Source organism: Vitis vinifera, chromosome 1, assembly GCF_030704535.1.
Source record: "Vitis vinifera cultivar Pinot Noir 40024 chromosome 1, ASM3070453v1".
NCBI classification, from domain to species: Eukaryota; Viridiplantae; Streptophyta; class Magnoliopsida; order Vitales; family Vitaceae; genus Vitis; species Vitis vinifera.
In genome coordinates this window covers 3,172,526-3,185,940 of record NC_081805.1, presented here as the reverse complement: position 1 = coordinate 3,185,940, position 13,415 = coordinate 3,172,526, and the positions used below count along the sequence as shown (strand labels likewise).

The 13,415-nt window shown below is 37.4% G+C and overlaps 2 protein-coding genes across 2 annotated transcripts; both read left to right on the top strand.

The window, feature by feature from the left end:
• On the top strand, window positions 1-4,575 carry LOC100243921 (uncharacterized). Its single transcript, XM_002282606.5, has 3 exons — window positions 1-239; window positions 3,420-3,622; window positions 4,152-4,575. The coding sequence occupies exons 1-3, from the start codon at window positions 138-140 to the stop codon at window positions 4,417-4,419; spliced, it is 573 nt and encodes a 190-aa protein (XP_002282642.1). The 5' UTR covers window positions 1-137; the 3' UTR covers window positions 4,420-4,575.
• Window positions 4,576-9,514: 4,939 nt separating this feature from the next.
• LOC100249076 (CLAVATA3/ESR (CLE)-related protein 27) lies at window positions 9,515-10,635 on the top strand. The gene is made up of 2 exons (XM_002282595.4): window positions 9,515-10,013; window positions 10,140-10,635. The coding sequence occupies exons 1-2, from the start codon at window positions 9,721-9,723 to the stop codon at window positions 10,168-10,170; spliced, it is 324 nt and encodes a 107-aa protein (XP_002282631.1). The 5' UTR covers window positions 9,515-9,720; the 3' UTR covers window positions 10,171-10,635.
• Window positions 10,636-13,415: the final 2,780 nt, after the last annotated feature.

Sequence of the window (13,415 nt, the reverse complement as noted above, 5' to 3'; positions counted from 1 at the left end):
TCCACTTCACACTGCTCACTCTTTTAACTAAAGCGCTCTTCACAGTCTCACACTGCTTTTTCTTGTTCTCACCTCTCTCTCTATTTTCGCCTTCTCTTTCTCTCTGAAACCCTCTCTTTCTCTCTCTAGACCAAGAGATGGGAGAAGGAAAGGGTTCCACTCTAGTCCATCTAGTTGTGGTGGTTCTGAGTCTCGTCGCCTTTGGCTTTGCCGTTGCTGCTGAGCGCCGCAGAAGCGTCGTAAGCCCTTCTTTGTCTTTATTACTCTTTCAACTGTGATCCAAGTCAGGGTTTTGTTATGCGCATTTCGCTCTTGCATTTTGTACTTTGGTTTCTGTTTCAGTGTGAACCGCGTTCTCTGTTTGAATCTATCTGTGCTGTTACAAATGCTTGATTGTGTTTGTTTATTGGAGCATTAGGGTTTTTGAGATCTGATTACTAGAGATCTGTGCTTTGAAAATGATTTTATGGAGGGAAAATGTGTTGATGATGAGTTTCGGCTCTTAGTTTTTCTATGAAATGTGGAGGAGTGCGTGTACTATTTATATTGGCACTGGCAAATTTTCAGCAATATTATATAGCTTCTGAGGGAGTATTGGGCACAAAGTTGCAAGAGTCTTTCAGTTCTAATATAAGAAAAAAAGTTTGTTTGTCTTTTTTAGTTGGATAAGTTTGGTCTAATGCCGCCCACTTTATGGTGATGGATAATTTTTTTTAGATATTTGATGATTGTGTATCTTTCTTGGCTTTGATAAGTGAGAAAATAACTGGCAACAATAGGCCAACAATTTAAGGGTTTTGGATTCTTTGCCCTTTGATATGGGGACTTTGTCTAAAATAGAGGTGGCAATAGAACATGTTAAACTGGGAAACCTGCTCTGCCCTGCCCATTTCATTCTAGGGTGATTCTGGAATTTCTGTAATTGCACCCAAGTTTTTTTCCAGTGCAAGATTTTAAACCTGGTTTGTCCTCCATGCTAACTCCTAATGAGACATGGTTGAGACTTTTATAACCAGGTTTGGGGCTGTGTTATTTGGAATCATTCGGATGCATGCAAGGACCAAGTATTTGATAAGTGTCACAGGGCTATTGCAAATTACTTGATTTTCTTTCCGCATCAGTGCTTAGTGGAATTGATGTGGCCTGTGGGCATACATGAAGTATAGGGAACCATGTCAAATCTGTGTGATTCTCTCCCTTCTATATTCTGCTTCTTTCTTTCACCAGTGGCTGTTCTACTCATAGTAGATTAAGTTGTTCTACATGCTAAAAACTAATTCTAAATAACTTAAATGTTTGATGTGACAAAAGATGCTTTTCCATTTGCAATTATCCCCATCTTTTCACCAAGTAAACTGCTCATGTAGGGCGTATAAATTATTGGCTTCCAACCTTCTATTATTTATAACAATTGTGGTAAGATAAGCTTGTATAGGTGAATATCCCCCTCCCCCACCCTGGTAAGATCTATCTGAACTGTATGACCAAGTGCAAGCATCCAGTCAGTGTATCCCTGAAAAATACATGCATCACAGCATGCTCAAACACTGTCACCTGGGATTGGCCATACACTCATGATTTTCTATAACCAACAGGCATTGTTTGACCAGGAATGCTCCCTTGCTATGAAAACTATTGAAAACCTATGTGAGAGTCATGTACCCGGGTTTGGCCATGCATCCAGGTGACTGGTCCCTTTACCTAGGCGATACCTAGAGCTGACCCGCTGTGTGCAAAATGTCTCCAGATAGCTGAGCAAAAGCATATGGTACTGGTATCTCACCTGCTAGGCCAGGAAAGCCAGGCAGGAACACCCAGTAACTGCAAAACCCTCCATGACTTGGTACAGTAAGGTCAATGCTTGATACATGCCTGAGCAGCCAATAACTAACTTAGCCTGATATCCCAGATGTTCCCTGCTGTGGTAGGGATACCTGCCCAACTAGCAACCCCTTCATGAGGCAAGAGTTGACTTTGACCTTTCACCTACCTAGCCAATCATAGCACAACGAAGGAAAACTATATAAATGAGTCTCAACATTCAAGAAAGGCAAAGTCTGTTCCCTGAAGCTCAACCCCTCACTGATCCACACCTACACACTTGGTTCTCTTCTCATCTCTTCCATCCTCTCCTCCTCTTCTGAGCCTTAGGCCAATCATTTTCTGGTCTGTCCTGTTCGACCTGATTCAAACTTGAACGTAGGAGGACATAGTTGGCTACAGCTTGGTGCTGACACTAAACGGCCGCAGGTGGATCCACTAGTCACTATTCAGTCCTTTTGGACCAGATCAGTAGTGAACCTGGCTCCAGGAGTTTGTGCACCGACACTATTGGCTATCATGAAGCTACTCACACAGAGGAGGTTTAAGATCATTCAATGTGCTGTTCTTTGGCAGAAAAAATCCCTAGGGATCATTTGGTTGTCTAAGTTCTCCTGCCAGTAATTGTTTTCTTGCCCCAGCATCTATGAAATGTTTTAGTAAACAACTTTCAGGTGACAATTGGAACTCCATTTTTTTTCCATGCCAGGGCCTAGTTATCATCTTTTGCTTGGGTTCTAACTTAGGCGGGTTGATGGTCTAGCAAGGGAAGGCAAAACCTTGGGCACACTAATGGTGAGGCTATGGTTTATGAAGAAATTTCAATATGTTGCTGCACTCCAATTAATTAGTTGTGGTGTGCATAAAGATTTCCAAAATAATTAGTGTCTGGATAAAAATGGAACAAAATGATTAAAAAAGAAAAGAAAAAGAAGAAAAAGAAAGAAAAGGAAGGAAGAATACATTCATCAGTCTCCAAGATCCCTGAAATTAAAATCAGTTTTGCTTTATTGAAGATTATCGGTGGAGGACAGTACTGCTCCTGCATCATCAGATCTTGTCCAGGTCAATGATAAACTAGAATTTTGTTCTACACACTATTTGACATAGGATTGACGGAACTCCAATGTCCCACATCAGTTGATTGGTAACATCGGTTGTACTTTATGTGTGAACTTGCTTCTACCCCTCATTAACTTAGACTTTTGGAAGTGTATGCGGTTCTGCATCATTTGGTATCAGAGCGAGGTTTGGCTTGACTCACTCTGTGCTCACTGATGTGGGTGTCAACAATTGAGTGGGAGTGTCTAACATAGGACTGATTTCCAGTGATGGTAGAACTTATATGTGGGGCTACCTCTACCCACATTAACTTAGCCTTTTGGTAATGTATGTGGTCCCACATCACTCTTGTACTGTAAAGGCATAATTCAAATTTGTAGTATACTACATCCCACAACTCCAATTTCTTCCTTGCTGCCGGTAGGGTGTGAGCACACTTTGAGTTTGGTTTGGTATTTATTGCCAATAATCTGCAGGGTCTTGCTACTTATTGAGTTGATTTGTAGTATTAAGATAGCTATTTTTGTGCATGACAGGGTACAATAGTTACAGATGATCGAAATGCTACCTACTGTGTTTACAACTCTGATGTTGCCACTGGCTATGGGGTGGGCGGATTCTTGTTCCTTCTGACAAGTGAATCACTACTCATGGGTGTGACAAAATGCATGTGTTTTGGGAGACCTTTAGCTCCTGGTGGAAATCGGGCTTGGTCCATCATCTATTTTGTCTCATCGTGGTGAGAAATCTGACATATTGTGCATCATCCTTCCATCCTTCTGTGATGATAATATTGGACATTATCTGGGACTTTGCCCTTTTATTTATCACTCATCAATATTAACCTCTTGATCTCTAAGATTGGGCAGGTCTTTTATTCAAATAAAATTAATTTAATAGTGAATCCAATGTAATTTGATGCAGTACTATTCGAGTAATCTGATCTGTGCCTGATATTCACATTTTTTTTGTGAGTTATTCAAACTGGAAGGAGTATTTATACTCTTCTTGTTGCACTAGAGGCTTCTATGCATATTTTTTTTGCAATTATCCCCTTTTTACAAATTGTTTGTAATAGGTAATAAAATCTGATTTTTATGTAAGGGGATATGATCATTGGAAGGGTAACTGTTGGGATAGTTTTTTGGTCAACCAAATGTGAAGGTTTCTGTTTAATTTGGCATCTGGATAGATTATATAGTTTATTGTTCTTGCCAGCTTCAATGATACTGAAATCTAAGAACTTCTTACTGTTTGTGCATCTGCAGGATGACTTTTCTGGTTGCAGAAGCATGTCTAATTGCAGGTGCAACCAAGAATGCCTATCACACAAAGTATCGAGGAATGATTTATGCCCAGAACTTCTCCTGTGAAACATTGCGGAAGGGTGTTTTTATTGCTGGAGCAGTGTTTGTGGTTGCGACAATGATTCTCAATGTCTATTACTACATGTACTTTTCAAAAGCTACTGATACTCAAGCAGTCCGCAAAGCAAATCGTGCAAGCTCGACTGTTGGAATGACTGGGTATGCATAGTTTTGACTAATTAAGGACTGGGTAGCTTTTGGGTTTTGTCTCTTGATGTTACGAGTCTGTGTTGCCTCTATGATAGTATAGTGCAATTGTGTACTGGCAGATTTTGGTTATTTAGTGATATAAGGTGTTGTGAATACAAATATTTGTTGAAGGCAAGATGCAGGAGTAAATTCTGTTATGGAAAGCTAGGGCACTGTTCCCTTTTCCTTGGTGCTTAGGTTGTACCTCAAAAAGTATGAGAAGAAAAAAAAGGAAAAAGAGAAAAAAAATGAAAAGTAAAAGAAAAGAAATGGCTTGAATTCTCTTGTTTAATTAGTTAAACGAACTTCAAAGGAAAAGAAAAGATAATAGATTACTTAGAACTAGTTTTAAGTTACTTTATAAAATGGGAGTAAAAATTAAGGAACCATAAATGGGAAAATTAACTCAAGTCCAAACTACATTTACCTTTTTTAGTTGTGAAATGTGAATCTCAATGATGAACTACACTTGAAGGAGGGTGAATAGATGTTGTTGAATAATTTAAAAAAAAGTCTCCTAACATATATCTAACCTTAGAATTTTTCAATATCTATGAACTTTTCTTCCAATTTTTCAATTAAGCATAAAATTCACAAGCAAGTATGAATATAATAACACTCCCTGTCCGACTTTGGGTTTGCTCCCCAATGGTCATCAGTTCGAGTCCCCTCAGGGCCATTAGAGGTTTACTTGGTCGTTAACTTAAGGGTCTCATAGGATTAGTCGAGATAAGTTGACTCGGGGTTTGCATATAACTTCAGGGTCCCTCAGGGCCATCAGTGCCCGTAAGTTGACTCGGACATCCACGGTTATTAAAAAAATAAATAAATAAATAATATATATATATATATATAATAACACTCCCCCGATAAATTTCAAATGTAAGTTATATGCAAATGCTTTGACATTCTCCAAGATTAATTCCTAAAAAAAAAAAATCTCCTTAACTCATTTCCAATTACCACAAGATATCGTTAACTAAAATGAATAGAAAAATTCTTCAAGACACCAAATGGATGATCACACATGTTTCAATTCATTTTTTCTCTCATTCAATATATATATATATGTCCAAGTAACCAATGATATCAAAAATTGAAAATAAATCAAAAATTAGAATAAGAGAAAAAGACAATGACACCAAATTTTAATGTAAAAAACTTCAGAAAGATAAAAAACCATAGGTTTACAATCAATAAAAAAACGTTTACTATGAAGAACAAAAATTGAATACAAGGTTTTACTTAGCTCAAACCTACCAATTCTTCATAGACCACTTAACTAATACATTTTACTTTCAACTTCTCACCTTCTTCTTCTAGAACACACTTGGAGTCCACACAAAGGTCAATCTCACCATATTCTTGATTCCACATAAGAAAAAAATAAGTTTGTACTCAAATCCAAATAAATTAGAAATTAATACGAATGAATGAAGAATCGATCCATTTTTTTTCTCAAGAAAATTCATTAAAAACAGTTTAGAACACGATAGGAAAGTTAGATTTTCTTAACAACCAAACACACCAAATTAGAAAAGAAGAAAAAACCAAAGGGGATGACTGCTGTTATATCTCTTTGGTATTCTCTCTACAACACATGAAACAATTTTAGGTTTTTAAATGAAGAAAACCCTTAATCCAACGAATGAGATTTCATCAAGAAAGTGCAACCTCAATCAATCCAACTTGAAGCTAAATCAATCCTCGAACATGGTATTTTGAACACTTAGTAAAAAAATGCTTCCTAAACCTTCCTAATTCCTTAAAAAATATTTTAAGTAAAACAATATTTAAATAATGTGGTTGATTCAATACCATCCAACTACATACCTTGGTTTCTTAGAACATTCAATGTTTTGATCTTTATTAGGCAAGTAGTCTGAAGAAGGATTTGGAAAAACCTAGTTAGGAAATACTTAAGAATTTTGTTCGAAATTACTAACCAAGGTAAACACTCACAAACTGTTTTTTCTTTCACTTTTTTTTTTCCTTGATCCAAATGAAAAAAGGTAAAATTAAAATGAAATGAAAATTCCAAGTTCATCTTTCTTCTGGACATGCTGTATATCTAGAGTTTTCCAGTCCTTTCGAATTTTGGTAGTTTTGGCAAGGGCAACAAGAATCCATGCCGGCGATTTCAGGGATTGTGATTGTTACTTTTCAAGGTCTATAGCCTTTATATCTATGCACGTCCACGCTATAGAAGAAGCCGAGAAGACTTGTACGGTATCAAATGGGAAGCAAGAGTAGACAAACTTTTGAAAGAGGAAACAATCCACCAGCCCATGGGGTGTATAGGAAAAGTTCCAGGAGTCCTCGTAAAGTCTAGCTCTTAAAAATTTCTTTTGAGCCAGAATCAGTCTGAAAAGGTAAAAAATTTAGGACATTGTCAGGCGTGAAATGTCAGCCGAAACATGGGCAGACATCCCTGATTCCATATCAATTCTACAAGCCTATGCTGGCATCTAATTTGGCTGTCTCGCTGGGACGCCTAACCCAGATGCAAAAGAAGTCAGTCCCCAAAAAAATAGTCGATCAACAGAAATCCAATTTGTTTAAAGTATGCATAGATAGACTGCGCAAAAAATCAAAATGGGCCAAAATATATATGATAGATACTAAAGTAGCTCTTTAGGGTTGCGTCAGTACGGTAATCAGTGTTATACAAATGGCAGAGTAAAGAAGAAGAAGAAGAAGAAGAGCGGGCTTTCTTTCATGCAAGTGCTTTGAGACCTTCCATGAAAAACTAGTGGCTCTAATCATACTTGAAACCTGAAAAATCCATAGTATAAGATGAAGCCATCTAAAAAAAAGAATGAAAGAGAGAGAGAGAGAGAATTGCCCCAGTTCTAGATTTTGGTTGTTTTCACTGTTCTTTCATGTGAGGATTTTTAACCAAATGTTTCAAATGACCACTGTAGAATCCCTCTGGACAATATCAAGCATTCACCACTCCCTTGGAGTTGAATTGTTTTTCATATTTTTACCATTGGGCCCGTCAAAGCTCAACTCAACCAAAAAAAACCTTAAATACCAACTACTTCTGATGGCATGTGACTGCTTTTATTACTAATTATTTGCCAATTAAAGAGTGAGGCAGACTTTTAACAATTAAATCAGTCTATTGATTCTGCGATGCAACTAACTGTCAAGCTTCCCAATGTCCCCTGCTGACTCCAGAAAATTGAAGCAGCCCAATTTCCCTTTCACAGCAATTTGACAAGGATAAATTAGAAAGTGAACATACAAAGCAACCCATTTGATTATCTTACGTGCCCATATGAACAACTCTTTTTTTCTTGTTATTTTTCAAGACACTGGCAAAACATTTAAACTGACTTCTTGTACTACACATAAAGAATTCGAAATTTTTGCAAGATGTAGCAGTGAGAGACAGGAAGATCAAAAGTGGCAGAGGATGCAGAAAAGGCAAGAGAGAGGAAGGCAAAGGAGAAAGGGAAAATGCAGGAGACAGAGGGAGCATTTAAATGGAGAGAAGTGAAGTAGAGTAGGGCAAGGGGAAAGAGGCAAAATGAGGAGTAAAGGCGAAGAGAAAAGGGCAAATGAAGCAGCACAGGACACCCAAGATGATGAAAAGATACAAGGAGAAAAAGATGAAAATAGAGTACAAAGTCCAAGTAGAAGCTAAAAGATTTGAACTTTATTGCAAGCAGAGGATCAGATAGGCTTTTTTAGACTGGGGTTTGGTGCCATTTTCCTTTTCAGGGACAGACCGAAACAAAACCCACTTTTTTTTTTTCCTTCTAATTTTTTATTTTTTATTTATTTTTGCCCCTCTTTTTATTTTTGCCCATTGTGGGACGAGGGCGAAAGTCACGAAACACTGCTCCCATGGTTCAAACTCTGATAAAAAGGCGATTTTCCCATACAATAGTCCGTGTAGTCCACGCTGTATCAAATAGCATATCAACCCCATGCCTACAAAATTAAAAGCCCCCTAGGCTTCATCTAAAATGACCAACAACTCGTCCGAGAGAAATTCGAGTCCCCTTTTCTTTAGGGTCGCTGGGTTTGTGGTGAGCGAACAAGGAAATGACTCTTCATTGAACACTGGCCGTACCTCCTTGTAATTTTGTTATTATGTCGACCACGCTGTCTTGTATTCTGATTTTAATATATAGAAAATTCAAAATTATGACCAATTGCATGCTCATGACACATGGTCTGAACCGATTAATTTGACTTAAGCAGTGGACCAGTGGTGGGTACCTTGGCCAAATGCAGGGGTCCTCATTACTAATCATGCTCTAAGTTTATGTAAGCTAGTGGATCGTGGGCTATTGGCAGCCTGGCAACCGAAGGCTAGCTGATGTATTACTTCTATTATTATCATTATCATCCATTAGGATAGGCCTATATCTCAGTCTACTGATGTGGTACTGAATGCCTTGTCTTCGAGTTTGAGGCTATTGACTCTGAGTCTTTCGCAACTTGGGGCCAAGAGCTTTTTTTTCAAAAATAAAAAAATAAAAAAATAAAAAAACCTTTTTGGGGTTGTAGAAACAAGAAAAACAGAAGGGGGATTGAGAGAGATTAGGGTTTTGAAGTGGTCACAGGAGTGGCATCAAAATTGATACCTAGATAGTACGAGGCCAATTGGGTCACATTTCCTTGTTACGTACGTCGACAAACAAAGTCTCCAACACCGTGGCGAGATTCTCGGCCACCCTCACCTTAATTTAATCCTTTCTAACATATTATGGACAGATTTTTTATGGCGCGTGTCTTACCCTCCAAACATACATCTCAGCATCTATGTAATGTTGCTTGTTTCTTACCCCTTCCGTCACAAAATCATTTCATTCACCACTCAAAAAGCGAGAATTTTTTTCCTTTCTATTTTTGTATTTCCAGAGACCAAGTAACATGAGGCGCGTGGGTCTGTTTTTTTTTTGGCTCCTTAATTTTATCACCGACATGCAAAGCTGAACGCGATGCTGTGATTGGTGGTAAGTGGTAGTTGAGTAAATTTGACAGTGAAGGAAGGCCGAAATGGTAAAAGACTAAGGCTAGAAGTAGAATACCACTGTTCTTCTCATCACGTGGGCCCATGAAATACTGCATGACCCATGAGGCTCCCTCTCCTGCTCACTCTCTCTATCATTCGCTCTCGCCCAAAATAGCCTCTTCTGCGACACACAAACACACAGAAAAAGAGGGGGAGGCCATTGTCCTGAGAAGACAACAATCTCACCCCTAAATTTTTCTACTGTTTCAACAGAGAGTGATTGTCAAACTTTATGTTGGTTTTCCGGCGATGTCGTTTGCAAGCGGCAGGAGAATCATGTTCTCTTCTCTGGTGGTTCTGTTGATCATCTCGCTGCTCCATATTTGGCTCTGCTGCGACTGCCAAGCTGGGGCGATGCGGATTTTTCCCGGAAACGGCGTCGGAGAGGAGAAAGGGAGACACCAAATGAAAGCTAGGAAGAGCAATGAGGATTTGTTCCGCAAGTTCTTCAATGGAAGAGCTTTTGCTTTTAACCGAACTGCAAAAGGATTTGACGAGAGCAAAAGAAGAGTACCCAGTTGCCCAGATCCTCTTCATAACAAGTAGAATTATTTCTCTCAAATTTCTTTTTTTGATTTTTTTGTTTTGTTTTTTTCAGCTTATATCCAAAATACCCGCGTTTTTCTTATTATTTTTGATAGTATATTGATGGATTTACGTAATTTTAGGCAGAAAACCGGGGGTATTTTGGTATCTTAAGTGCTTTCCATGAATGGAGGATCCAAAAGAAAAAAAAAAAAAGGACGATCATGATGTGTATAGAAGCTGAGATTTTGGCTCTACAGTACTGATCAATATTGGTGACTTTGTATTGCTTCAATCTCTGTGTTATCTCTTCATAAACCTTTCTAGTTTTAAACATGGAGAAGAAGAAAAAAGAAAGGAGTGGCAGCAATGTAATTAGAGCGAGAGAAAGAGAGATTCATGTCTCTACAGTACTGCATCAATACATAGCAGGACCCAATTTTTAGAGGTGATGAAGAATGCAGAGAAGCTTGTTAATTTGTTTCAAAGCAGTATTAATCAGTATCGACTTTATTGACAATTCAATCCCCAGCTTGCAATTGTGGTAATCCATGTAGTGTTTTTCTTTGTTTAATTTTGCTTTCCATTATTGCAGTGCTGTACCTCATTTTCCCATAACAAGTAAAATCTGATTGTTCACCTGTCTTTTCCTTATTTATTTTTTAATTTTTTTCTCTTATCTTCAACCCGAATGTGCTACTCTTCCACAACTAACTTCAGTCAGATGATCATAGCCGTCTGATCCATAGACTATATAATATTTTGGTTCACCCCCTGCCAATGAAACAGTTGATTCATGTCTTCATCAAATCAATAATTCATGAGAACTTGAAGTTGAGATTCCATAATACAGTTACTAAAGGAGTGCTGGAGTCTGATTTTTAAATGGATTCTGGGCAATTCAAATTTTCACATTTTCCACTGCTTATATCCCAGTGTATGTTTGTCTTGTCATATGATAAAAGTACAGAGAGACAAAATACATTAGAGTGGAGAGAGAGAGAGGTGATCGAGCCTGTGATACAGATACAGCAGTCAATTTATTGAAGGGTATTTTCGATATTCTCCCACCATATATATCATAGTGTTTGGGTGTTTGGATATGGTGGAAAAAGGTGTAGCAGTCTGAGTGTGTGGGCGTTTAACAGGAAAGATGAAAAGCAGGGAAACCGATGTGGAAAAGCGCCACGTATTGTGCGGCGGAAGAAGTTAGGAAGGGGGTGAGTGATATGGTAGCCGCGTGTTTCGTCGGCTAGTGGTTTGGATTTGGAATCCAATTAACTCTCTTCTCAGTATTTCTCTATCAGGGTATAATTTTAAGGTCGTCATCATGATTTACGATACTGGCAACGGGGGTCTTATTTAATGCTGCAAGGTGGTCCTCCCAATTACACACAAATTGCAGAGTAGGTTAACATGTATGAGGAATGTAGTCCTGTGGTGGACAGCAACATTCCCCTTCCACGGTTCCACCTACCCCTCTCCTTTTAGATATTAAAGGCTGCACATGCATGGGGGGCTAACTGGGCCAACTCCCAGTCCAACAATAATTCAGATGTTGGACCTTGGACCTTCGATTTGTTAACAAGGCTTTAAGTTAATCACTACCAGGGCCCAGCCCAAGATTCAGAGCAAGGATATATACTTGATGATAGTAGTTATTATGGGAACAAATTACAACACAGCGTTCATAATGTATATTGCAGAAATGAATGTGGAATAAATGTCATAAGTAGAAGGATGGTGTTTGGTGTGAAGCTATAAAAAGGGGGTGAGCCCTTGTTGTTGTCATTGATGAGCACCGATCATGTAGATGCACGCAATAAGCATGAAAGCATTGACTGGTGGTCCATAATAGGGGAAACAATTAACGTATGGATAAATTTGTATTCCTTCACTTCTGTATTGAGGGTGACCTCAATATCTGTCTCATGAGTTGTAAGGGAAAGGAAAGAAAGAGACAGAGAGGGATGAAAGTCCGAGTTCTTAGCATTACAAGAAGGATCGATGTAAATGGCCAGTATCACTAACGACACGGGCTAGAAGATTATCTATTCAAAAAACATAAACGCTAAATTGGTGGTTTTTTCATCTTTATGGTTTAAAAGAAATCTTAGAAGACCAAAAAAAAAAAAGGGCAAGTGAAGGAGTCAAAGATGAACCTCGAGTTATTCTTGAGAACACGATCCATGCAGATATATAGTATGGAAAAAATAAGTTTAAGGATCATGTTGACGAGAAGATGAACCTAAAGGTCTCTAATCATTGGATGTTACGTATCATAGCTTTGAACAGATGTGTATATGCATTGATTAATAAACCTAAAAAAAGAGACTAAAAAACTTTGGCCACAATGAGAGTAGGTGATTTTATATTAAAATGAACTATTAAATGCTTGTGATTGACTTAATTTCTAGTCTATTAGAACTATAAATTTTTTTGCTAAAAGTGCAACTTTTTGAAGAAAAACCTATATTTGTCATGATTCTTTATATACTTGCATTTCACTAGTGTTAATCCCTCTTGTGTCAAGGTCGATTTTTAGTTATGTGACAATTGATGTTGTAAGTACAATGAATTTCTAATTGAATTTCGTTGTAAATATTTTCTAGTATTTATGTTTTTTAAGTTTCCATATATTGTCATTTGAATGGATTGGACGACAGTTGCTCATAACAAAAAAGATGCCACTTGGGCTTGTATGGTTGTGTTAGTGTGAACACGACATTTATAATATTTTGCCTAGACAAATGGTTTGTATAGTTGATAACATGATTATTAGGAACATCTTTTTAAATGAGTGATGGTTTTCGATAATGACGATCACAGTATCAAAATAGGGGATATCTCATTATGGTCACCTCAAACGTCTCATCTGTCAAGGGTAGTTTTCACATCTATCAAGGTTGATCCCTTTTCAAATTAAGTTAAATTCCTATTATATAAAATTAAGTTTAATATCTTGTTGACCCTATTATGTTAATGTTGCTTAAATCATTGGTAATTGTGTTTATATTATCCGAACATTTTACCCATAAATATGAATTTTATTTTAATTTTAGTTGAATTTTTAGATAACATCATGAAGCTATTGTCAAACGGAACCTAGTGTGAAATTATACTTAGAAACTTTTAAAACCTAATACAAATTTCTAATAATTAAAATATATACAATTGCATATTAAATATTAGCAATCAAAACCTATGCAATTTTAATATTTGGTAAGCATTAACAATTAAAACACTTGTTGCAAAATGAAATTTAAGGCACCAAAAGTGATATCATCCATACAATTAACATATTAACTCGCTATTAGTTACAAGATTGCACATTGAGCGCCTATACATCTACAAGATACAAACAAAAGATATTTTATTTCATTCAACTCTCCATCAACATAATAATAAATTAATCATAT